General features: G+C 32.2%; 1 protein-coding gene across 24 annotated transcripts in view; it reads left to right on the forward strand.

Annotated features, from left to right (window-relative positions):
* LOC106712905 (protein tramtrack, beta isoform) overlaps positions 1-26,055 on the forward strand; it is a 247,179-nt gene that overhangs the window by 99,054 nt on the left and 122,070 nt on the right. Inside the window, exons 5-6 of one of the 24 annotated variants that reach the window (XM_045679308.1) lie at positions 24,994-25,059; positions 25,652-25,793. The exons of 10 other annotated variants lie outside the window; for them this stretch is intronic. In XM_045679308.1, the coding sequence (XP_045535264.1) occupies positions 24,994-25,059; positions 25,652-25,793 (208 nt within the window). Of the gene's footprint in view, positions 1-259; positions 598-1,070; positions 1,358-2,553; positions 2,786-4,073; positions 4,319-7,960; positions 8,206-8,581; positions 8,827-9,874; positions 10,621-11,050; positions 11,320-12,979; positions 13,231-14,394; positions 14,640-14,978; positions 15,227-16,196; positions 16,471-17,223; positions 17,482-24,993; positions 25,060-25,651; positions 25,794-26,055 lie in introns of those variants that run through there. 13 more of the 24 variants (XM_045679319.1, XM_045679315.1, XM_045679326.1 and 10 more) reach the window with 13 other exon arrangements.

The raw sequence follows: 26,055 nt of genomic DNA on the forward strand, positions 1-26,055 counted from the left end.
CCAAATTTATATAATAGCTGTATATGTTGACTAATTGTCGCCCGCAGCTCTGTCGCGCATAATTAAAAAAAAAACGTAATAAGTAGCCTATGTGTTCTTCCAGACTATGTTTCACGTCTGTGCCATATTTCATCAAGATCCGTTAAGCCGTTCTCGAGATACCTCCATCCATCCAACCATCCATCTAAACATTCGCATTTATAATATTAGTAAGAGTACGATATAATGAATGGAGTTGCCATAAAATAATTTTTTCTAGGTCAAATGGTGACAACAAGGAGTGGTTGTAAAAGTCTATTGCTGGGAAAGCACTACTATAACCGGCGGCAGATCGCCAAGAACCAGTATTGGAGATGGTATTGTACCAGGTACCACCGAGGTTGCAAGGCGAGTGTTATCACCAACAAGGACCTCTTCGTTACAAAATATATCGGTGAACATTGTCACCTAACAGATCAGGTTATAGGTGCAGGAAGGCGTGGGCGACTACCGTCGCCTACGACTTCACAGTTCGAAGGCGAGGCCTTGAAGTTATACATCAATCAAAATATTAAAACAAGAATTAAAAACTTGTTTCAATAAACTGATATTTAATATCATTAATTAAATAAAATATTCTGAGATTATTACTACATATCTGTCTAGTCTAGAACACAATATGGCGCAGGTTCGTGCATATTTTTATTTGAAACTTGTTGTACTTCTTACACCATTATTGTCTTATTACCTTTATATCGTAGTCCACTTTATCAGCGACATTTAAATAATCGATTTTCTTTACTATTGTACTTAAAAGATTATCTTTAATAAGCGTAAAACAATATGCTATTAAAACTGAAATAATTATAGCTTATGTTTATCTCTAGGACACCGTAATATTTACTGAGATTGAAAGCAAATAGCAAACACTTATTAAATTAGATAAATGTATATTTTGTCTTTTTTTATTTATATATTTTTCTTTTGTAATTTAATTATTTCTAAGTTAATCAGAGTAATTTGGTCAGTAAGTGACTGAAGGCTGGTTGTATACTCGGTGCAATTCTAAGTGGACCATTTATTTGTTCTAGTTTCGTTTTTCTACAACAAAGACGGTAAGAGGATAGCTGTGTTCTGCGGGTACACTTTCTATTCAAGTGTTAAATATACGACGGACAAAAAAGGAGCAATGTGGAGATGTACCAAAGGTTACCCTTGCAAGGCTAGGTTTAAGGCATTACATTCGGGGGAGGTGGTGAGAATAACCACCTTAGTGCACACCCATCCACCTCCTCCTATTGAAATACAGAACGGAATCTTAATGAAAGTGAAAAGACCAACACCTTTTTATTATACTTATTAATGTTTTTGTTATTTAAGTAGTCAAATTTAAATACGTTAAATGCCACAGATTTATATAGTTATTAATTTCACTGCCTCGCCGTGACTCTTGTATTAAATACATAATGTCATATCTTTCATTTTTATTGACAAACAATGACAAAAATGTGATTTAAAAAAAAATGTCGTTGAAGTCGAATTCTACGGTATAGGTAAGTCGGTGGCACTGAACGTGTTATAGTTGGTTATTCAAATTTTGTCGTATTAAAATATAAAAGTGTTTCCAAATATTTATGTAAGTAGCATAATTATAACGATATGAAACTCGACACAACGAGATGGAAGAATTAAACTTTAATAAATTTTAGTGTTTTATCTAGTATAGCACGTTAATAGGGTGATTTTTTTTTAATTTAAATCAATTTATATTATATTGAAAAGAATGTTCAAAAATTTCGAAATAAATAACTAAAGAAATATTTTAAAATTATTTGACTGATTCTAAGACATAATTTAAAAAAATTGTAGAGTAATTTTTTTCTTTTTAATCTTTTTTAATATTTTTACAGTATTGTGAGAAAAATCATATAACCTTTTGATCTCAATTACATTATATGTTGTATGTAATAAATGTTATGACTTGGTTCCACTACGAATGTGATACGACCACATTTTTTTCCTTTTTTATCTTTTTATTCCATCAATCTTTTTCATTCATAATTTATTAATTTACGCTTTTCAACCAAATAAGTGCAATACGTGTTTAATTTATAAGTATCTAATTTAACGAAATACATCGTGTTGTTAAATATTACAGTTTAGAATTTTTTTTAAATAAATTTTTACATTAAAAATATCGGAAGGCGATTAAATGTTATGTATATATTTATAAATTTCGTTAATTATAATATCTGACGTAATATTTGTTTCATTAGATATTGACAAGTGGTATAATGCGACAAAGTTATTTGACCCGGTGAGAAAAAGTGAAACTAAAATCATGTCATATATTGTCTTGTGGGGCATTTCTATGCCTAGTAATGTAACAAGGTAATTTAACCAAGCGGGCATAAGATAAACTAATGTATCTTCTTATGCCTTAAGTGTAATTTTCTATGATTGAGTATATTTTCCAACAGAACTGTGTGAGATAACAGCGCCACTCTTACCAGACAAGATAACTTTATAAACAATGTTTTTTGAGCTTTAATTTATTTTTATATTTCTTCGCAGCTAAATTCGTTCGGACTTCAACGGGTAAGGAAATATGTATTCTCGGTGGGTTTACTTTTTACTGTAATATCCGAACGAGCAAGAGTGACATTTGGCGGTGTACAAGGTGGAGTCAATGCAAGGCTAGGGTCATTGTCAGGAAGAATGGTCAAGTGGCCAATGCACGACTGAATCATTGCCACGAACCACCATCTTTCGTCATTCATGGCGGGTTATTTTACAGAATCTAATTATAGAGTTATAAATATGAAAAATATGAAGAAATATGTGTAGTAACTTTACGTTAGTTATTTATTAATTTTCTTAGTAATGACTGTACAGTTGTAAATATTTTAATTTGTAATGTTTTTATGAAAAGACAAATTTTGTTGTGTATATGTTACATGTAAAAAATATTAAATGAAAAAAAAAGAATTCCAGTGACCTTGCGAAAAATGTTTTATTTGAAATATAAGCTAAATTAAGGTTTCCGCACACACATCAACTCGCTCAACCAGTACCGCCTTGCGAATGTCTTGGTATCCCCTTGCCACTGCAACCGTTACGTCACCACGGCTGCGGTCGGGTTGATGGCGCGGCGATCGCGAGAGGGAGCGGTGTCGGATAGACGAGGAATTCGTTAATACCCGTTAACCCTTCTTCTGTTTTATTGATGCAAACCATTGCAATCTCATTTAAAAATTGTTCAATATTTTTTAAATGAGATAAACTGGCCCAATAGATGTCCCTTACTCTAGATTTAGGACAACTAATCTTTTAAGTGCTTTTTAAGTAACCATTAAATGATAAGTGTGGTTATAACAAAGATCTATCCTCGCTTCAGGTATAACTTTTTTTTTTCAGTACAATGGGCCAAAACATGTCGTGGTACAGATGTATTAATAATCAATGGACACGTGTTAAACTGCAGCAAATACTTCGGAGATTCTGTGTACTGGCGCTGCAAGCAGAATAAAAGTTGTAAAGCTAACGCGACTTCTAAACGTGGATGGCTTATACGCCATACGGATGAGCACAATCATCCGCCAAGAGGATACGTTATAAAGAACGGTGTATGTTATAAATAAGTGTGGATTTCTATTGTCACATCCTCTTTAAAAAAAGAGAGAAAAATTTGTAAAAGGGTTATGGCAGTGGAGTTTCACCAAACAAAACAAAACCCAAACACCAGACCTGACATTTTATTTCTCTTTCATCAAAGAGAATGGAAATTATATCTACGTGTAAGTTTCGACAATGTAAACTCACGGTTATATAAAATTACATAATATTTTAAACATTTATTTAGTGGACTTAGAATAATTTGTTCTAATTTTTAATTCTAAACTTTTGTAAGTTACATTTATAAATAAGTTTAAATATAATTAGTATTAAAAAGTTATAACGTAAAAATGTTGATATAATTAAATATAGATTATATAATAAGTGTTTTATTTTTATACGTTTTTAAGTGAAATCACTACACTGATATATTTTTTAATGCATATCTCTGTATAAACAATAACACACGTTTTTTGCAGTGATGTTGGTGAAAAGAGCAAATGGTAAACAGATGGCCGTAATAAATGGTTTTACTTTCTATTTGGACTACAAAATGAAAAAGACATCATGTTGGCGATGCACCACTCGCCGCAATTGTAAATCACGCTTCGTCGTTGACAATGCTTTAAATATAATACGCGGCAACAACACTCACTGCCATGACGCTCCCAAATTTATTATACGCAACGGATATTTTATTAAAATTTAATTTTGTAGAACGTATGTATGTGTACTGACCTACAAAGTTCAAAGTCAAACCAATTTAAAAGTCTACACAGTCCACTTGCTGTCATTGAGTAAAGCTTTTTGCAACTAACTATTCACTCGAATACACTTTATTGTCACACTCAATCTTTTATATTAACCCCCACTTGTACTGCACAATACTAACATGTTTTTTTGGAATGTTCACTATTTTCCACGCATAATTCTTTTTTAAGATTTATAACTCCTCCTGCACTTCCTCTAACCATTACTTTCTCTCTGATCCCTCAAGTTCATCTTTAAGTGTGAGATCTGTGCATAAATCATTTCTTTGTAGAAAGTGCCTACAATATTAAATAAAAGGAGGATATTTTCTCTACTTATGCGTCACCCACGCCGAATCCACTTGCCCTTCCCATTTTATATATTATAAGGTGGCAAATGAGCAAGCGGACACCTGAATTCTCCGAAATGGCAGTACCTTTAATAAACAGAGAAGGAGACGCACAGAAAGATAATATATTCTACTTACTTTACGATAAATAACTAATTAATTATTTTTAGGTAAATTTAAAGAAAAATGTATTTTTTTCAGTGATGTTGGTGAAAAAGGCAAATGGCATACAGTTGGCTATACTTAATGGTTATACTTTCTATATGGACTATAAAGGGGTAAAGACAACAGGTTGGCGATGCACCTCTCTTCGTATATGCAAATCGCGATTTGTCGCCGACATTGATTTAAATATAATTCGTGGTCATTTCACTCACGGCCACGACGCTCCCAAATTTGTTGTGCGTAACGGATATTATATTAAATGTTAATGTTATTTAAAGAAATATATATCTGATGAATAGAGTTACATTTGCTAAGAGATGTAACTCTTTTCATCCGATGAGTCGAAAAAAATCTAGACTTTACGGAGTTGCTCCACCGTAGTCGTGGCCACTTTCTAATCACCTTAGTGACATAATTTGGAATTTGTCGATATTACAAAAACAAAAGAAAATGAATAGAAGTTTTATTTAATAAAAATCGTTTTACTTAAAGCACCAGGATTTTTGTTTTTTTGATGCAAATTGAACTGTTTGGATATCATTTAAAAACTGTTCTATTATTTTTAAGAAGGTCGACAGACGCACTAACACACCACAGACATTAAGTGATCACTCAGAACGGCCCTTAGTATAAACTTCATACGGAAAATGAATATTTAAGAACTTTTTAAGTGACCATTAAATGACTGATTGCGGTAACAAGATATGATGATCTATTCTCGCTTTAGATATTAATTAACTATGATGTGTGTCTTTCAGTACAATGGGCCAAAACATGTCGTGGTACAGATGTGTTGATAATCAATGGACACGTGTTAAACTGCAGCAAATACTTCGGAGATTCTGTGTACTGGCGCTGTAAGCAGAATAGAAGTTGTAAAGCTAACGCGACTTCTAAACTTGGACGGATTATACGCTGTACAGATGAACATAATCATCTGCCACGTGGATACGTCATAAAGAACGGTGTATGTTATAAATAAGTGTGGGTTTCTATTGACAAAACACTCGTATAAAACTTGACATCAGTTATATACAATCTCTTTAAAAAATAACAATATCTAAGAGTTACGGTAGTCGAGTTTCACACTAAAATTATGTTTGTAAGTGAATTTTAAATGATCAAACACCTATAGACATTTTATTTCTATTTCATCAAAGACAATGAGTGTGTGTTTCGTCAAATTAAACTCACGGTTACACTTAATTATATAATATTTTATACATTTATTTAGTGACGTAGAATAATTTGTTCTAATTTTTAATTCTAAACCTTTGTAAGTTACATTTATAAATAAATTTAATTATTTTTAAATAGTTATTACGTAAAAATTATGATAACAATTAAATGTCGATTGTGTTTTAAGAATAAGTATTTTAATTTTACACGTTTTAAGTCAAATTAACCATTGATACCTAAACTCTATTTATTTCAGTTATAAATAACCAATCAATTATTTTGTCATATATGTCCGGTATAAACAAAAATATTTTTTTTGCAGTGACTTTCGTGAAAAGAACAAATGGTAATGGTAAAGAGTTGGCCATAATTAATGGCTTTACTTTCTATTTGCACTACAAAGAAAAAAGACATCATGTTGGCGATGCACCACTCGCCGCAATTGTAAATCACGCTTCGTCGTTGATAATGCTTTAAATACGGGGCAACAATATTCACTGCCATCACGCTCCCAAATTTGTTATACGCAACGAATATTTTGTTAAAATTTAATCTTGTAGAACGGATTATTCCACCAGAATACAGATACATCTCTTAGAAGATCACATAAGTGATTATTAAGGACGTCCCTTAGTTTCGATTCAATAGACTTGACTTAAGTAATCATTCGATGACTTAGTGTGATGAAACAAAGATTTGTTCTCGCTTTAGTTATGAGTTAATTATTATGTTTTTTTTTTTTTTTTAGTGAAATGGACAAAAAATTTTCGAGGCACAGATGTACTGATAATCAATGGATACGTATTGAACTGTAGCGCATATTTTGGAAAAAATGTGTACTGGCGTTGCAAGCAGAACACAAGTTGTAAAGCTAAAGCGACTTCTAAATTTGGACGGGTTATACGCTGTACTGATCAGCACAATCATCCGCCACGAAGATACGTTATAAAGGACGGTATATGTTATAAGTTGTAAATTGGTAAACTATGGGTTTTTAACCTAAAAACATCCATATAAAATATTTCATCCTTCTAATTATCTTTTAAAAAGTTACAACTATATGTACATAAGTATAAAATTAGAAATCGACATGCAATGAAAAGAGTTATATCTCTCAAGCGATGTAACGTTTCGACATGGCGGGACTCTCAACGTGTGACGAAGAAGGGCTCCTATGTACTTGAAACCAGTCGGTGCCACCGGATAAATGCGTTAAAATTATGTTAAAATTTAATCTTGTAAAACAAAACATCCTATCGGATAAAGAAAGATCGACCCATCCGATGAAAAGAATTACATCTATTACAAGCGTTATAATATTTTTTAAATTTATTTAGTTTAAGTATATGTTATATAATGACCACTATATATACTATTTACTCCATTTTGTTATGTAATATCACGTAAGATTACTAATACTAGAATATAAGAATCTAGCACATAAATTCCTCAACATCCCTTGCCTTAAATTATTTTGTTATTTTCGTAACATTGTATTTACCGTTCCCACATAAATTAACTAATATATATTTGCATAAGTATTGATAAGGTACCATTTTAAACCTGTCAATACGTGACATAAGACTAAATACCCTTAATATATATTCGATGTCTAAATGGGATCGAGTCACTCGACTGTTTCGACGTACTACTGTGAACATGTAATTGTATCCTAGAAAAATAAATTATTTTATTTAAAAGTTTTTGTCACTTGGCCATATAACATATATTAATTTGTTCTAACTTGTAATCCTAAACTTTCGTATGTTACGTTTATAAACAAGTTTAAAAATATTTTGTTATTATTAGTAATTACATAAAACCTTTGACACAATTAAATGTCGATTCTATTAATAATTTGTGTTTTATTTTGTAAATTTTAAGTCAAATCAGCCATTGATAATTTCTATTTACGTTTTGCAGTGATGTTGGTGAAAAGGGAAAATGGCAAACAAATAGCTATACTTAACGGTTATACTTTCTATATGGAGTATACCAGGAAAAATAAAACAAATTGGCGCTGCACTTCTACTCGCATTTGCAAATCCCGATTCCTCACTGACAGTTATTTAAATATTATTCGTGGTAATTACACTCATAGCCACGACGCTCCCAGATTTGTTTTAAGTAACGGATGTTATATAAAATATTAATAAAAATATCCCATCGGATGTAAAGAGTTACATCAACTAAGAGGTGTAACTCTTTTCATCGAATGGGTTGAAACATAACTGTGACTTTCAATTGCTCAAATACCTATTGAAGGGATGAATATATTTTAACCATGTCTGAATAAAGTTGTAACAGAACAAAATTGTACAATGTATACCTACATAATATATTATATGTTTATTGCTTCAAATTAGTATTAATTTGTTCTTACTTGTAATCCTAAAATTTAGTAAGTTACGGTTTTGTAAATAAACACGTTTCAAAAGTATTTTGAATATTTATTTTTATTTACTTGACACAATTATCGATTCCTATAAACGAATAAGTTAATCCGAATCCGAATAAGTTAAACAAATATTATATTTTTTACAGTGATGTTGGTGAAAAAAGTAAACGGCAAACAGTTGGCTATACTTAATGGTTATACTTTCTATATGGATTATAAAACAAAAAAGACAACAAGTTGGCGATGTACCGCCACTCTCATTTGCAAATCACGATTCATCGCCGACAAAGATTTTAATATAATTCGTGGAAGCTACACTCACAGTCACAAAACTCCCAAATTTGTTGTGCGTAACGGAGTTTACATAAAATATTAATATTATTTAAAGATTAACACGATAACTGCCACGTCAGGCACCAGTGCTTGACAGATATGGTATCTGTTAGGGCCATGTCAGTCACGAGTGCCTGACGCAAACGCATGTAATTCATAAATTCAAATGAACCCAGGGAGCTGTCAAGCACCTTTCGGGGCTTTTTCTCTATTGAAATTGACTGACAAGGCCCCCAACAAACTATATTCATCTTGGCCTAACATTTTTACGTGTAGAACTGGTTTTTATGTACATAAACTTTTTAAGGAAAATAAATACAAATAATTGATGTCAATATAACACCAAAAACAAAAAAAAAAGAAAATGCCATCATCAAAATTATGCTATGGCAGTTAACGTGTTAAAGAAAATATCCATTCGGATGAAAACGTTACTTTTACTAACAGATGTAACTCTTTTCTTCGGATGGTGTAAAAATGTAGCTTTTAAGAAGTGGCTTTATTATTACACAATTCTAAATATGTCGGTATTATATTCAAAAAAAAGGGCAATAAAAATTAGAATTATTTATCTAACATTTGTTTTATTAAAGTTTTTGTTTTATTAATGCAATTTACAGGTTAAGGCGGACTTTTCAGCTCCTCACCCATCCGGTAACGCAACGCCTTGCGATCGCTGCAGAATACACTCCCCGCCGCCTCGAGCGGAATAGAAATATAAAGATATCGAAAAATTATGTCCAGGTGGCAAACGAGTAAACGGTCACCTGGATTCGCCGATATAGCGAAGCGACCGCTGCATCTGCAATTGTAGATGCGTTGTCTGCCTACTGCGGAAAGAACGCACAGAAATAGAATATTTCCCGTTCCTATGCGTCCTCTCCTCCGTCAAATCCTCTTCCCCTTCCTATTCTTTCCTATTAAAAAAATGGTGAGAAGGGAAAGAAGGTTAAACTTAGCCCTCGTTATTTCCATCGGTATGTCATGAATATGCCCATATCTTTTTTAAACTTTTTTGTTGAGTTTTAAATTTACTTTTTCATAATATTTTTAACGCTTACTTTTTATTTATTAACATGACCTGAAGGTAAACTATCTTTATGCAGGTGCAGAAGTTGGTACTTTTGAACTGGGGAATTTATTCGTGAAGTTCATAAAAGTTGAAGAAAACGCAAGCAAGATTAATAACATTGGCCGTATCAAAAAGATCAACAGAACACGTAAATACATGGTTCACCCAGCTGACGCGACAGCGCCATCTACAAGCGAGATAAACACATGCAGTTTGTCAGAATCAGAGGCAGAATCCATTCCGTCTTCAAAGCCAAAGACACAGTCGAAATTATATGAAAAAAGGAGGAAACGTTTAATAAATCTCGGACAGCAATACGTGTCAAAGTCTGGTAGAATAGTCGACGCTAAAGTGATGGGTGAATCTTGCGAATGTCGTTACGAATGTTCCAAAAAAATTACTCATGAACAAAGATTGAGTTGCTTCAATAGTTTTTGGGCCCTGGGCAATAGACAGAAGCAGTGGGCTTTCGTCTTTAAATACACAGTAAAGCATAAAATACTACGACGTCTCAGTCAAGGTGATCAGAATTTTCGTAACTTCACTTACAGATATCGTTTACCAATAATTACTACATCTGATCCTAATAAATGTGAATTTGTTAGTGTATGCAAAACAATGTTTTTAAATACACTATCTGTCAGCGGTAAGATAGTGAAAACAGCTCACGAGAAATTTGATGGGGTCGCCAAAATAGAAAAAGATCTACGAGGTCGTAGGAAACAAAGAAACACTACAGTTAATATTCAATTTTCACCTCAATAGAGTTCTACCAAAGTAAAATAGCCTATGTTATAAATGTCAAAGGTTTGAATTTGTTAGTGACGAGTAATGCCAGAACAGCTAACTGGCCTACTGGATTAACGCATAGGATAAGTTGGTTTGACGTTAACCTTTCTTCATACATAAGTCAACGTAAATCGAAACTGGGCGATTTTAGTCGCTAAGCGCACACTACGCGCTAAGTCACTTACGCAATACAATTTCTTAAAGGTAAACGAAGTCAATAACTGTTTAAATTTAAGGTACATGATTATACATAGAAAATAAATATACAAGGTCAATTTTTATTTTAAACCCATACATAAAAGTCATCAGGTATATGTTGTTCTTTCAAAGTACATATTCTTTACAAATACTTATTAAATGTTAGATCAATAAAGCTTCTTACATCTTAACCGATTATTAACAATTGCAATGTATGTTTCAGTACAGTTTGTGAGAAATCGTTCGGGTAAAGTCCTCGCTTTGGTCCAAGGCTACACTTTTTATTTGGAGAAACAGTGCAATTACACGCAATTGTGGCGCTGCACTAAAGGCGGACGATGCAAGGCGAGATTCACATTACCCAATGATCAATTGATGTTTGTAAAGAGTTGTTTGAACCATCAACATAAGTTCCAAAAGTACATCGTAGAAGATGGAGTTTACATCAAACAAAATAAAACACGTAAAAATAAATAAGAAATGTATGCTGCATCTATTTAAATTTTGTATCTTATTGTAACTGAAAGTACCCCAAATCAATTCGTAGTGGTCTAGATTTCTGATAACTCTTAATCACTACAAGGCAGAGGTAATACCTACCTAATACCTAATAATCTGATGTAGAGCTAGAGGTATTAACTAATTTCTTGCAACGACAGGTGATGAAATAAAAATCATCTTTTGTTAATCATCAGTATAGTGAACAGTGAGGACAATTTAAATCGAGTAGCGTCAGAAAAAAGTCGATAAATTACATTTTGACATTTTTTATAATGCCATTTGGTTGTGAACAATGTACTTGGCCATATTTTTACACTTATCCACAAAAAAACAATGTGATTTATCGGTTTTTGTTCCGACGCTTCTCAATTTGAACTTTATATAGAATTCCTTTTGGTGACATTACAGCTGGAACTGACTTTAGAAAATAGAAGTAAAAAAATATTCTCACAGTGTAACTGATTTTCGTTGTACACTGTGGTTTATTGACCTTTTTAATTGTAACTAAGAGAATCGATTACGAGATTCGATATGTACCATAAACAGCTTATTAGCGATAAATTATAAATTTTTATAAATGTTAGCAACATCAAAATTAGGTAAGTTACAATATTTTATTACAACATATTAATATATGATTAAACGTTTCAAATATTTGTTTAAATAGCTGGCATAAAAAGTTGGCAAACTTTTACAGATAAACTATACTTGCGACCGTATTCCAAAAAAAAAACTTTGCAACGCCGAATCATTTAATGCTTGCATTGCTTAGTTAAACGACTCGTTCGGTTATCACATCACGAAAAGAACATCAACATCTTATCATTATCATCCTACTCTTCAAAAAATACCTTTATCAGTTAGTACATCCTCTTACACACAATCCATCTTAATCCATCTAACATCTGTCTTTCTCAACGTTTTTATGCCATTCACATTTAATCTCATTACTTTATTGTTTATTTATTCATCATCTCTCCACATAATCTGTGCATACCGATTCAGTATTAATAGATTTAATATAATTCCAGTTGAATTTGTGAAGAACACATCGGGAAGAATACTTGCTTTGGTGAAAGGGTATACGTTTTATAAAGCCAAACAGAACTATTCAACGCAAGTGTGGCGATGTACTCTTGGCCGCCGCTGCAAAGCGCGGTTCACTATCTGTAATGATGGAGTATTATTGTTAAGGAGCAATTTGGAACATATACACGAGGTCCGCAAATACTTTATACAGAATGGAACATATATAAAATTGTGAAACTAATTGTAAATAAAAAATAAATCAAGATGTTATATTTACTAAATACAAGAATTATATAAATATTCAATTTTTTTAATCCTTGAGAGAAGAAGAGAAAGATGAAGAAATTTTAGTTCAAGAGAACACAAACCATATCTATATCTGCCGAAATAGGTTAAATCGTAAGATTGTGGTGAAATTTTCACATAGAAGAAATCCTTTTTTTTACCTACAACTACGAGTATGTATATGCGTGGAGGCCATCAATGTATTCATTCTTTCACAGAGCTTTGAATTTTATCTGTGAGGTACATCGTATCCGTACATCACAGGGGAGGGGTCGCCAGTGATGGTGTCACGATCTTTCTTTTGTGCTTCGTTTTTTAACTTATTATTTCTTTGCAGTACAATGGGTTAAAAGACGTAACGGCAAACAATTGGCTTTGGTTAATAACTTCACATTTTACCAGTGCTCCAAGTCATCCTTCACAAGCGGCTGGAGGTGCACCTATGGGGGACATTGCAAGGCCCGGTTCACCATATCTATGGAGAATGAATTCATTAGATCCGAACTGAACCACGATCATCCGCCGCCCAAGTTTATCATAAAAAACGGATACTTTTTAAAAATTTAGGAAAATAGATACGAACATTAAACACATATTTTGATCTTAGAATATTGGGTGTTAAGTTAAACCTATGTATAGGTCATTTTAGTTCAGTTCTAAAGTCAAAGAAAAGGGTTTACTCTTATTATATTGTTTATTTGTTGCCGGACCACTAGCTCGCATGTACAATAAAAATGCAAGCTAAAAAATATTAATTAATATTTATTTTAAATTAAAACAAAAAATGACATGTATGAAAATTAAATTTTATAAGGCAAGTGTTGCAATAACAAAAAAGAATAAATAAAAAATATCTTCTAGCCAGGTTGCCATTTCAATATTTAAATGTTTAATATTTATTAAACATTGGGTATTATTATATTATAAGCAATTATACAATTATAACTTAAGTAAATTTGGTAATATTAACTGGTCATTTTTTTTCACTCCTTAAAACTTTTAATGTATAATAATTTTAGATAAGTTGCTTAGAAATATAACGGCTTGGAAATTTTAAAAATTTGACAGTTCAATCAAAACATTGTTTTGTCTTGAATAAAATTCTTCGAATCATGTTTACTATAAAAATAATGTTAAACTTTTATCTAAACTCTTAAATAAGTGAAAATACAGGAAAATAAAAAAGTCGATAGATTCGGTAGAGATTTTTTTTATCTATGTTCGTGTAACGTTTTGGAGAATACTGCGAAAAGATGTATGTAAATTACTACCAACATTGCGGCTCTTCTTCTTTTCTTTATATTAAAACTGTTAGAAAATTTAAAAAAGGAGTATTCGAATTTTTTTAAGTCAAAAAAAAACTAAATGTGGTACAAAAATGTAGTTAAATGCGGTAGACCGACAACGATATTCGACCTGATGGGCAAAAGTCAAACCAAATTATGACTATTTTGATTTAGGGCAATGAAATCTCCATATTATTAAAGAAATTTCTTAAAGGAAGATTTTGTTGCAGGCCAGTTTTATTATTTTTTAAATACCATTAGTTTGGTTGGTCTTTTTTCTTGGGTTTTATTTGTGATTTAATTCAATTACAATTAGGCTATCTAATCAATGTTAATAACAATTTATTGGTTAATTTTGAACTTAATAATTAATTCATGAAAACCTTCAATTTATTTCTAAGTTTTTATCGTCTTCTGCACTATTAAAATTCTATTTATATTACATTATCCATATGTATTGTTACAGTGAGGTGGGTATTAAAACAAGATGGAAAACGTCTTGCTGTTCTTGATGGGTATACTTTCTATCTGCACAAAAATACCTCCAACATTCAACTTTGGAGTTGTACAAGAGGCGGCAAGTGCAAAGCCAACTTTAGTATTACAAAGGATTTCAAGATGAAACGTGCTGTCCTCGACCATATTCATCCACCACCGACATTCTTAATACGTAATGGATACTACTATAAGATTTAAATCCGCCATAGAAATGTATTTCGGCATAACGAGATCTGTACCTGAAGACTAGAGCCTAAGTTCAAGATGTATACGAAACAATAGTTGGGAAAAATTATACAAAGACAGTTGTTAACCTTTGCGACCTTGGCAGACGACGAAATATAACAGAATACTGTATTTTGCATCAGCTATTCTGACCCGAAAGTTTTCGTCTTCTAAATAAGTTACTTGTCATTTCAGTCGTCTCTTTTCAAAGCAATTGATCCTTCATACATCTACTCAAATGATATACTCGTACACCTTTACATTCCTATTCAAAACTCCTAGAAATAGATCCTTAGAATAGATCTACACATATTGCCATACTTTCAGTGAAATGGGTGTTCAAGCCTTGCGGTCGACAGCTCGGTATTCTCAACGGATATACCTTCTATTTGCACAAACGTAACTCCAGGTCTCAGATATGGAGTTGCACTAAAGGCGGCGGCTGTCGGGCTCGGCTCATCCTCTCAAGTGACGCGGACAGTGTCACTAATGTACACACAGACCACAATCATCCTCCACCAAACTTTGTCATCGAAAACGGATTCTATGTTAAAATTTAAGATTCTTAGAGTTAGAGGTCATGACGTACTCATTAAGAGTTAAGGGCTTAATTTAGAGGCTGCAGCGCCTTATCACGACGAAAGCTGTCGATTTAAGAGAGTTGGAAATTATGATTCCATTTAATGTTAGCAGGTATGGTTCATAAAAGTATTAATGGTACTAATTCCTGCACATACTACCAAAAATGTTACCATTCAAGAACAGATTTCTTTAAGTTCTAATATAGTAAATGCTAAATGTACTAAATGTATGAAAAAAATATTAGATGAGATAGTGAATAAGTGCAGTTTGTAAGAGAATATTGCAATTAATTCCAAACAGTTACGACTTAGGGACCTTCAAGAAAAGAGCGTATACCTTACTTAAAGGCCGGCAACGCATTTGCGATTCCTCTGACGTTGAGGGTGTCCATGGGCGTAGGATCAAATAACTTTCTGTCCGTTGCTCGTTTGCCCCCTTCTCATATAAAAAAAATATGTATTTTTTGGTAAATTGGAAGGCATGTTATAATGATAAAATGTTTTTATTCTTATCAATAATGTCTTCCTGTTTTTAAATGATTTGTAACAGGTTTCGTCATTGTAGATGTCTCACAGTATTATATGTGATCTCAACTTTAATTTGTAGTGTTTAATATTACGATATTTATATCTGGAGTTTTTTAAATACTATTATTATCACTATATTATTTAATATTAGTATGGAGACATAATACCAAAGATGCTGTAAATAAAAAAAAAACATAGTTTATATAACAAAGTATTTTTGTGATGTTACCCGACTAGGCATAAACCCACCTTGATGTTATGACACCATATAAATGTGAAAAAAAATGGGCATTTTTTTTACATATTTTTTATCGGTCACGTTCACTAACCAATTTTTTAACAGTGTTTAAAACGATATTAGTATATTCGTACTAGATGTAATGTAGTTGAAGTAAAGCAGAACATTTTATTAATATTGGTATATATATTTTCACAGAAATTATGTTCGCCAAATCTCGTTATGGGAAAGACATGGTCCTTTTGGGTGATTACACGTACAGTTTTGTGAACAAGTGCATAAGCAAGAGCACTACTAACTGGCGATGCTCGTCCCACAATCACAAAGGTTGCCTCGCTAAAGTTGTTCTTGACTCGAAGAAGAAAGTCATCGCAGTTAAAGGCAAACACAACCACAAACCATTTGATTACAAAATACATAAGGATTGTATGATCAGAACTCAAATGTAATCAGTAAATTAAATGCCAAAAATCCCGGCTGACTGTACTCATATCATTCAGGAAAGGAATCGAATATATATGCGCATAAAACCTTTTTACCTTTTTCGGTCAATCGGGTAAAAAATTACATTTCAATGTAGTGTAATTTAGATTCTTGATGTTATTACACATTAAATATTACATTGACATACATTTCAAAGTATTATATTTAGAGTCTTGATGTTGTTACGTATAAAAATTACATTTAAATTTCAAAGTATTTATATTTGGAGCCTTGATGTGTTTACATATTGAAAAGTACAATTACAATGAAATTAATTATATTTGAAATCTTGATGTTGTTACGTATCAAAAAGTACATTTATATTTCAATGTATATTATATTTGGATTCTCGATGTTGTAGTGAAAGTTTATGTAATTTATAAATAGATGGCGATGTACCCGTAGACAAATCTCTTGAATCACGTAGTAGATGTATCGTTTATAAATCAAGTCATTGTATGAGTTTTCATAGTTACCGTTTAACATATTAATTAAATAAATTATAAATGGAAATAAAACGTAGTAAGTAGTGCATTTTAGAAATTTATGTACTATGTGTATTAATTCTATGTCATTTATTTGATGTTCCTAGTCGTAGTTACATTCGTTTACTTGATATAAATAAATGACTATAAATAAAAAAACACTTTCGAAAATTTCACATCAGAATTACTTTCAGAATGTATTCTAGTTAAAAAAATAACAGTTCTAATATTGTATAATTTGTTTTGTTTTTTTGCAGATACATTCATTGTCAAATCTCGTTCTGGGAAAGATATGGTTCTCTGGAATGATTACACGTACAGTTTCGTGAACGAATGCAAAAGAAAAGGGACCACGAATTGGCGCTGTTCTTCTCACAATAATAAAAATTGCCTCGCGAAAGTTGTTCTTGATATAAATAGGAGAGTGATAGCGGTCAAAGGTGAACATATTCACCCACCTTTTAAGTATAAAATTTTTAAAGGCATTTTTATTAGAGTTTAAATTTAATGAATAAATAAGGAAATTTCAATTTCAAGTTATTTTGTTGATACACTTATTTACACTAACGGTAGACAGATGGCGGTCTAAGTAACACAAGGAATACGGTAAACATCTAAACTATGTAGAAACCGTGGATGATTTTATCTTCTTCCTTTAACTTAACTTGAACTTTATTGTAGATTGTCAACTGATTCCTCTACCGTCGGGGCGAAAACTCCTAAAACTAGGCTGTTACACTTACTCCAGCAATAACAAAGATAAACGCCGATTTACGACGTGGTACTGTTCCAAAAGAATCAGTAAAAAGTGTCCAGCTAGTGTAAGAATGTATGACGGGGAACTCACTGTTGTGCTCAAGGACCACACTCATTAAATGGCGACTTTCAAGATTGCCAGAATTCCATAATGAAGATTGGCTGAATGTTTTATTTTACTCCGACTCTTTTTATATAGTACACTATGTATGGTAGTAACGCTTTTTTGCCCCCACATTAATGTTATGTTCAGGAATCAAATATTCTTCATAAAATACTTAATTTAATATTAATGGACAAACTTCATTTTTAAAACTGAAGGCGCCTTCATAATAAATTTAAAATAAAAGACGATGGGCCTTTGCAGAGAATACTTAGTGTTTCAAAAACATTTTAGTTTAAATACCCTTCAAACTTTTAAATCGTGACTAGAGCTCGGTGGGGATTTTTGACAAATCATTATTATTGAAACATTATTATGCTTAGGCTTGTGAAATGTGATCGTTACCAATAAATAATGAAGTACTTATACCAAACGCAGTTGACGTCAATAATATTGATCATCGGCGGTCAAAGTGTTTACGTGTTTAACTAAACAGTGTCTTACAGTATTATTTAAAGTAATACAGGATGGCTTTATTTATATTGGAGTTCAATTTGCAAAAATGGCGGCTAACGTTAAAATGAACGACTCTGTTTGGATCTGTGGGCCTAGCATAGAAGGGACCTATCGCCATAATTCTGAACACTAACTGAAAACTAGTTTATTTGATTCGATTTTATTTGTTATAGTGATTTTTATAAAATCGTCCAAAGGCAAGCAAAAAATTATCTACGAAACATTAACATTCTATAAATACTACCAATATTGTGGGAAGACAAGATGGCGATGCATTAAGAGGGGATGTAACGCGCATCTATATACGTTTGGTAGCAAAATAGTCAACTTAAGACTTGCCATAATCATCCATGTTAATCTAATCCAGCGATTCAGATCTTTTTTAAATATTGTTTGTTTAATAATATGACAAGTATTTATATTCGTTTTTTTTAATTATAAGATACTAGCTGTCACCGCGACACCGTCCGCGTGGAATTAAAAAAAACATAATAAGTAGCCTATGTGTTCTTCCAGACTATGTTATACATCTGTACCAAATTTCAACGAGATCCGTTGAGCCGTTTCGGAGATACCTTAAACAAACATGCATCTATCTATCCAAAAATTTGTATTTATAATATTAGTAAAAATCAAAACCCTTAGGGTGAGTTATGTTGTGCATCTAATAAAGAGGTTTTTAAAAAATAGTATTGATGTTGAGTTTGATTTTGATTGATGTAAGTAAAATAAATAATCTATTTTCAATCAATTGCAGTTATTTTGTTGATACATGTATTTACATCAACGGTAGACAGATGGCGGTCTAAGTAGCACAAAGAATACGGTAAACATCTATAAGAACCGTGGATGATTTTATTTTCTTTCTTTAACTTAACTTAAACTTTATTGTAGATTGTCAACTGATTCCTCTACCTTCGGGGCGAAAACTCCTAAAAATAGGCTGTCACACGTACTCCAGCAATAACAAAGATACACGTGGTTTTACGACGTGGTATTGTTCCAAAAGAATCAGTAAAAAGTGTCCGGCTAGAGCAAAATTGTATAACGGGGAACTCACTGTTGTGCTCAAGGACCACACTCATTAAATGGCGACTTTCAAGATTGCCAGAATTCCATAATGAAGATTGGCTGTATGTGTTATATTACTCCGATTCTTTTTGTATACCTTATATAATACATTTATGGTAGTAACGCTTTATGAGCTAAATTTTAAATAAAAAAATAATTGCTATATATTTACTGTATTTTAAAATATCATTTTATTGGCCCCACATTATTGTTATGTTCAGGAATCAAATATGCTTCATAAAAAACTTAATTTAATATTAATGTACAAACTTCATCTTTAAAACTGAATTCGCCTTCATAATAAGTTTAAAATAAAAGACGATGGGCCTTTGCAGAGAATACTTTAAACAAACATACATGCATCTATCCAAAAATTTGCATTTATAATATTAGTAAGAATCAAACACTAAGGATGAGTTATGTTGTGCATCTAATAAAGAGGTTTTAAAAAAATAGTATGAATACTTTATTTTTTAAGTTATAACCGCTCTGTAAGTGTGATAAGCGAGTTGAATGTATACACTATACTTATTAAATGAAAATTGAGTGTCTGTATGTAATATCTGTCAGCAAAAACTGTTATAGATGAAAATATTTTAAATTAACTTGTAAAAGTTTCTTATCTTTTCAGTTTACTTATCGAAATCTATCACCGGCAGTGATCAGATCGTTTATGATAACTTTAAATTCTATAAACAATACGTGAATGGCCCTAAAACAAGATGGCGGTGTGTCAAGAGAGGCTGCAACGCGAGCCTGTATACAGTTGACATGGTGATAGTCAAGGTGAAAATGCTACACAATCATCAATAACAGGAGTTAATCATTCTTATGATCATCATCATCGTCATCAACTCCCTGCCATTATGTAGTTCAGCACGACAAGATTTCATTACTATAAGTTTCGACTTCCGAAACACCTATACATTTTTTCTTTAAAAGACGAAACGATTATGTTATTTATTTAATAAATAAAGTTTTTCAAATTGTTATACTTCTTATTTCATTTTGTTTCACTTTTTTATTACAAGTGGAACGAAAATTATTATAAATATTTTAAAATTGTTCGTCCTGCAATGGTTAGTGCCTCTTTTCAATTAGCGGCTAGCTGCGCAACTCTGACAGCGCGCGGCTTTCATTTTGTTTAGCAGTCGCTTTTGCTCCAGTGTAAAAAGGACACGCGACTCCATACAATAGGCGGCAAAGCGCAGCTAGAGTCGCGCAACTAACCGTTAAGTCGAAATTGCATAAAATCTTTGTAGAGTAATAATTCTCACTGACATTTATCCACAAAATTGTTACAGCCATGTTCTTTAAAAACTCGCACGGGAAAATAAGCATGATATATAAATCTCAAAAGTTTTACCAGCAACCGGAGGGCAAGGATAGAGTCCGTTGGCGCTGCATTAAACGTGGCTGTAAAGCTTTTTATTACACCATTGGAGGTCGTCTGCACAGGACCCGAGAAATACATGACCATATGTAAACCAAATTTAGCTGAAGTGTTTGGGCCTAATAGGTTTTGTAAGACGGTCTTTGATAAAAGGCACGAACGAAGTTTATTTACATTACTGTATAGTTTTCTTAAACACATTCTAGGGTTTACCTTTAGGTCGAAAACCGTCAAAACCTAATGTCTACGGCCAGCAATGGTTGTAAAGTCGATATTATTTAAATCAATTGTGTTAGTTGATTATTACGTGCTTGTAATTTAATTTCGTAACTGTGATATTGCAAGAAATGTTCGTGGAATTTTGTGGAAAAGATTTGTAGAAAGAAAATATGTGCAATAAAGAGGACATTTATGTCTATGGGATTCAATAAAAGGTCTTTGCATCTTAAAACATTGTCAAATCTTTTTAAAATAGTAAGCCAAGGCATCGATTAATTTCTACGTGCATGTGATGATCCTATCAAGTTAGAATACCTTCTAAATCTAATGATTACTAATTTACATATCTTTTCAGAATCGGGCGCTATAATTTTTACAACATCTAAGTCTGCGAAGGTATTATTTGTCGGCGGATATAAATATCGTTTAAGTGGGCGCGGCCGAGGACAAAGCTATCCTAAGCTGAGATGGCGTTGCGCTACACATGAACGCTACCGATGCCGTGCGATCGTACACACAATTGAAAATAATATTATTTGTATTAAAAATGAACACACTACAGGAAATTAATGCTTTCTTAGTAAATCACGTAACAAGTTTTGATATTGTAAACACCTTTGTATTATTATAAACTTTCATCCAGTACACTTCTGAATTATTTTGTACCTTACTGTGCATGTGTGCGTGAATTACTGCCTCAGTTGAAGAGTCATGGCCGTGAAATTCTACGTAAATGAAACTTCGTAATTAAAATTGTGCTTACGTTTATGAGTTCTATGTATGCCTTGTTCTATGATTTAAAAAATTCACTAACAAAATCATTTTCCTTTAGACATGTCCCCAATGATCTACACGACATCAAAAGCTGCCAAGGTTTTGTTTCTCGGCGGTTTTAAATATAGATCCAATGGGTGTAGAGGGGAAAAGATAAGATGGCGCTGCGCGTCTCACGAGCGGTTCCATTGCCGAGCTGTTGTACATACCATTGAAGATGAAGTAGTATATATAAAGAATCAACATATTACAGGATAATTAATTTTATTATATAAAAGTAAATAAATAAATTACGTTATAGGAAATTATTTTCTTTCTTATTTGTTTAGTTTCATACAGTGGTTCACTCAGCTTTACCTGGATGGATTTATCCATTCGTCATTGGGAACTTGTAATGCTGATATTGAGGGTAAGTTCTGTGAGTGATGCTTCTTCATTGAGCAAAGAGAGACAAATACTGATATCGATGGCCCGTGAATAAGGACAAATGTGTAAATTGACAACATTTCAGGAGAGGCTCCTAAAGTTTCAACCATATATGAAAATAGACCGCATACGCCATTTTACTTCAGCAAAAAAATTACATTTACTTCTGTAAATGTATATTTTGTTTATTGCCTGTTGTTAACTAAACTAAGAGGTAGATTTTAACACAAAAAAAATCATCAATTTGTTACTTTGCCCCTTATACATAGAGCCCATCAGCCCATGGGCTATACCCATGCTTTCCCAAAAGTACATCTTTCACCATCATTCCTTATGCATTGTTTTAAGGTATGTTAATAATTTCCAGATTTCTGTTTCACATTATCACAACGTGGCAAGAAAATGATTCAAATTGGAAATTATAAGTTCACTCACAAATCCACTAGTAATATGAAAAGTAGGTGGGTTTGCTCGACGCATGCGTACAAAGGTTGTAATGCGGTAGTCCATACATTCGGAGAACATCCAGTTGTGATTCGTAACGAACATAAGCATTAAAATAAATATATTTTTATTGGAACGAAGTTCCTTATCGCGCGTTGTGAAAGGGGGCTAGACGGAAAAAAATCTTACGAAAAGTTGTCACGACACTTTTTGCTATAGTAAGTATGTTAACGACGAATGAGCGCTACTTCACCATGGCAACGACGTGACAATATATAACGAAAATTCATAGAAATAAAATGTACTTCTTGTGAAGACTTAAGTTTTTCATTCATAGAATAAACATTGGTTCCTTCACTAATTAATCGAAAGGAACTTCGTTCCATCCGGGTGTCCCTTGACACCTCTCAAGTTTTTTTTTTAATAACAATACTTCAATAAACAGACTAATTTAATTATGTATCGATTTGATTTTTAAAAAATGAGGTATAGAATTTTTTTCTGTAAAAGGATAAGAATTTGCTAACGTTATAATTATTTCCAGAGATATACTTCCAAACATCGCCGCGGGGCGGACGGATGATCATAGTGGGTGATTATAAATTTACTCACAAAGCGACTCACGGTCTAAGAAGTCGCTGGGTTTGCTCGTCCCACAACAACCGAGGTTGTAAAGCGCGTATTCACACAATAGAAGACCAAGTCATCAAAATTGTTAATGTACATAATCATTAAATTGATCTTTGTTAAATAAATTGAATTGTTAATTATAAAGGATATTAATTTTCAAACTTTTTTGTGTGTCATTTCTCGACTGTTTACATGTTGTCTAATTCAATTGGAAAGTCAAATGTTGAATTGATTTTGCATCCTTATTATTACGGTTCTAATTGTATCAAGATAAAAAAATATTTTGTAATAGAATATTTAAAATAGACGAAATTTACACTTGATCGGTAACATTTATTCCTCTAATACTGTATTGTGTAACAAAATATTATTTATATTACAGTTATCGCTTTTATAACATCGACAAAGGGGAAGCCAATGATCCAGTTTGGAAGATACAGATTTTCACATAAAGCAACTAGGAATTTGAAAAGTAGATGGGTCTGTTCGTCGCATAGCAGAGGCTGTACCGCACTTATTCATACTTTCGATAATGAAATAATCAAAATACGAAATGAACATAATCATTAAAGTGGCCATGTTTGTTTAAATTTGTTTTTTTTAAGATGTGTTGGTTATAAGAAGATTCATGTATCATAAAAAAGCAAGTGGCAAAGGACAGCAAGCTCAACTAATGCAGGAGCGGCAGTAGCCGTTCTTGCAAATATTTTTAGCTGGAGCTAACCACTATTGCACTATTTGCACATTGGTAGCAGGATGACTATGAAAACAAACTCTATTATCCATTATTTCAAAATGTCCTAATTTAAAAATTGGTCGTAACAAAATTTTTATTTTCTTACAGAATTTATTATTGAAACAACACGTAAAGGTAAAAGAATGCTCCGTGTGGGGCATTACAAGTTCTACCATAAAATTACATTAAATATGAAAAGCCGTTGGATTTGTTCCCATCAGCGAAGTCAAGGATGTAAAGCAGTCATACATACCATTGATAGCGAAGTGATCAAGATACATAATGTACATAATCATTAAACTGACGATGTTTTTTTTTTCAAAGACAATTTCAAATTTGATGTAAAAAAAATAAAATATAAAACCTTACCGTTCACAATTGTATTTCTTACACCTATTGCTAATCTTTTTTTTTGGAGAATAAGTTGAATGATAATAATATTTAAATTTAAATCTTTTTACAGTTAAAACTCAGATTAAGTTAGTTTCCATTTATAAAAGTGCAAAATTAAATAAAATATTTTTTTTTCAGAAATCTCTTATGTGACATCGCGTAGGGGAAAAACAATGATAAAAGTGGGCGAATACAGATTCAAACATAAAATTACAAATAATATGAAGAGCCGATGGGTTTGTGCCATGCAGAACAAAGGTTGTACTGCTCTACTGCACACATATCAAAATGCTATTATCAAGATACGAAATGTACATAACCATTAAAATTTTGTTTTTTATTAAAAATGTGTATCTAATTTAATGACTGTTATTTATTTATTACAATACCTGTCTATTTTAATGACTAACAAATTTATCGCAAATAGTAATTTAATTGTATCAACTGCTGAAATTGTCTTTAAAGGAACAGACGTAACAATGTTTTTGTACACCTGTTTCGGCAGTGGAAATCCACGTTAAGTAATACAATGATTATTTAATTTACTTAATGATTATTGATTTCAGCATATGACGTCATTCTATCGCGCAAGGGTCATCCCTTGATTTTATACAACGGATATACATACTATCGTAAATCGAAGCACGGAGCTAGTTTCAAATGGGTTTGTTCAACACATCACAACAAAAGATGTAACGCACATTTCTATACGGTTGATGAACAAATAATTAAATTTGTAAATCGCCACAACCATTAAAATATTACATATTATATTATAAATATATACCATTTTAATATTATCATGTAATTTTCCAAATTATCTTTCTTGATGCATAAATTATTTATTGATAAATATCTTTTTTGTTCTTGAAAATAAATCCAAAACTTTGCCTGTTTCACTTTTTTGCTTCGTTAGCCTTCTTATGCCCACATCTTTGCTTATTTTTTAAGTATGTTAAAAATACAAATGTGACCACGGTTTGTGATAATAGAGCTAGACTTCTGTCTGGTTTACAATTAATTCATATACTAAATAAATAAATAGTATATAATAAAATATACATGTATATAAAGTAAACCTGATACCCCGGAGAAAAATACAAGGCGTCTATAATTAAAAGGTACAAAGTCCTGAATACACTTAACTTTAATCGTGATTTTAATGAACAGTCTTTAAATGCATTAAGCTATTCGTCTATTCATTTGATTTTTTTTGTCTTTTAGTGGTATACGTGAAGTCACGTCGGGGCAAGGACCTCGTCCGTTTTGATGGCTTTACCTTCTGCTGTCAGAGAGCCATCGGAAACCGCAGACGATGGGTGTGTTCTACGCATAACCACAAGGGCTGCAGAGCGGTTGTACATACGTACGACGATCAAATTATAAAGTATAATAATACTCATTTACATTACTAATGTAAATTTGCTGTGGTTTTTTATCGAAATATATGATTGAAAACATGTTTTTAATGCTTTTATTTTTCACTCGCTTTTGCACGCGACTTGGTCTGCACATAATTAAAAATAAATGGTGAAAATCATCTCATGTGTTATTCGCGACTATGTTCTATATCTATGCCTAATTTCTATAAGTTGCGTTGAAACTTTTACCAAGTTATCGAGTAAATA

The sequence above is a fragment of the Papilio machaon genome, chromosome 9 (genome assembly GCF_912999745.1).
Source record: "Papilio machaon chromosome 9, ilPapMach1.1, whole genome shotgun sequence".
NCBI lineage: Eukaryota > Metazoa > Arthropoda > Insecta > Lepidoptera > Papilionidae > Papilio > Papilio machaon.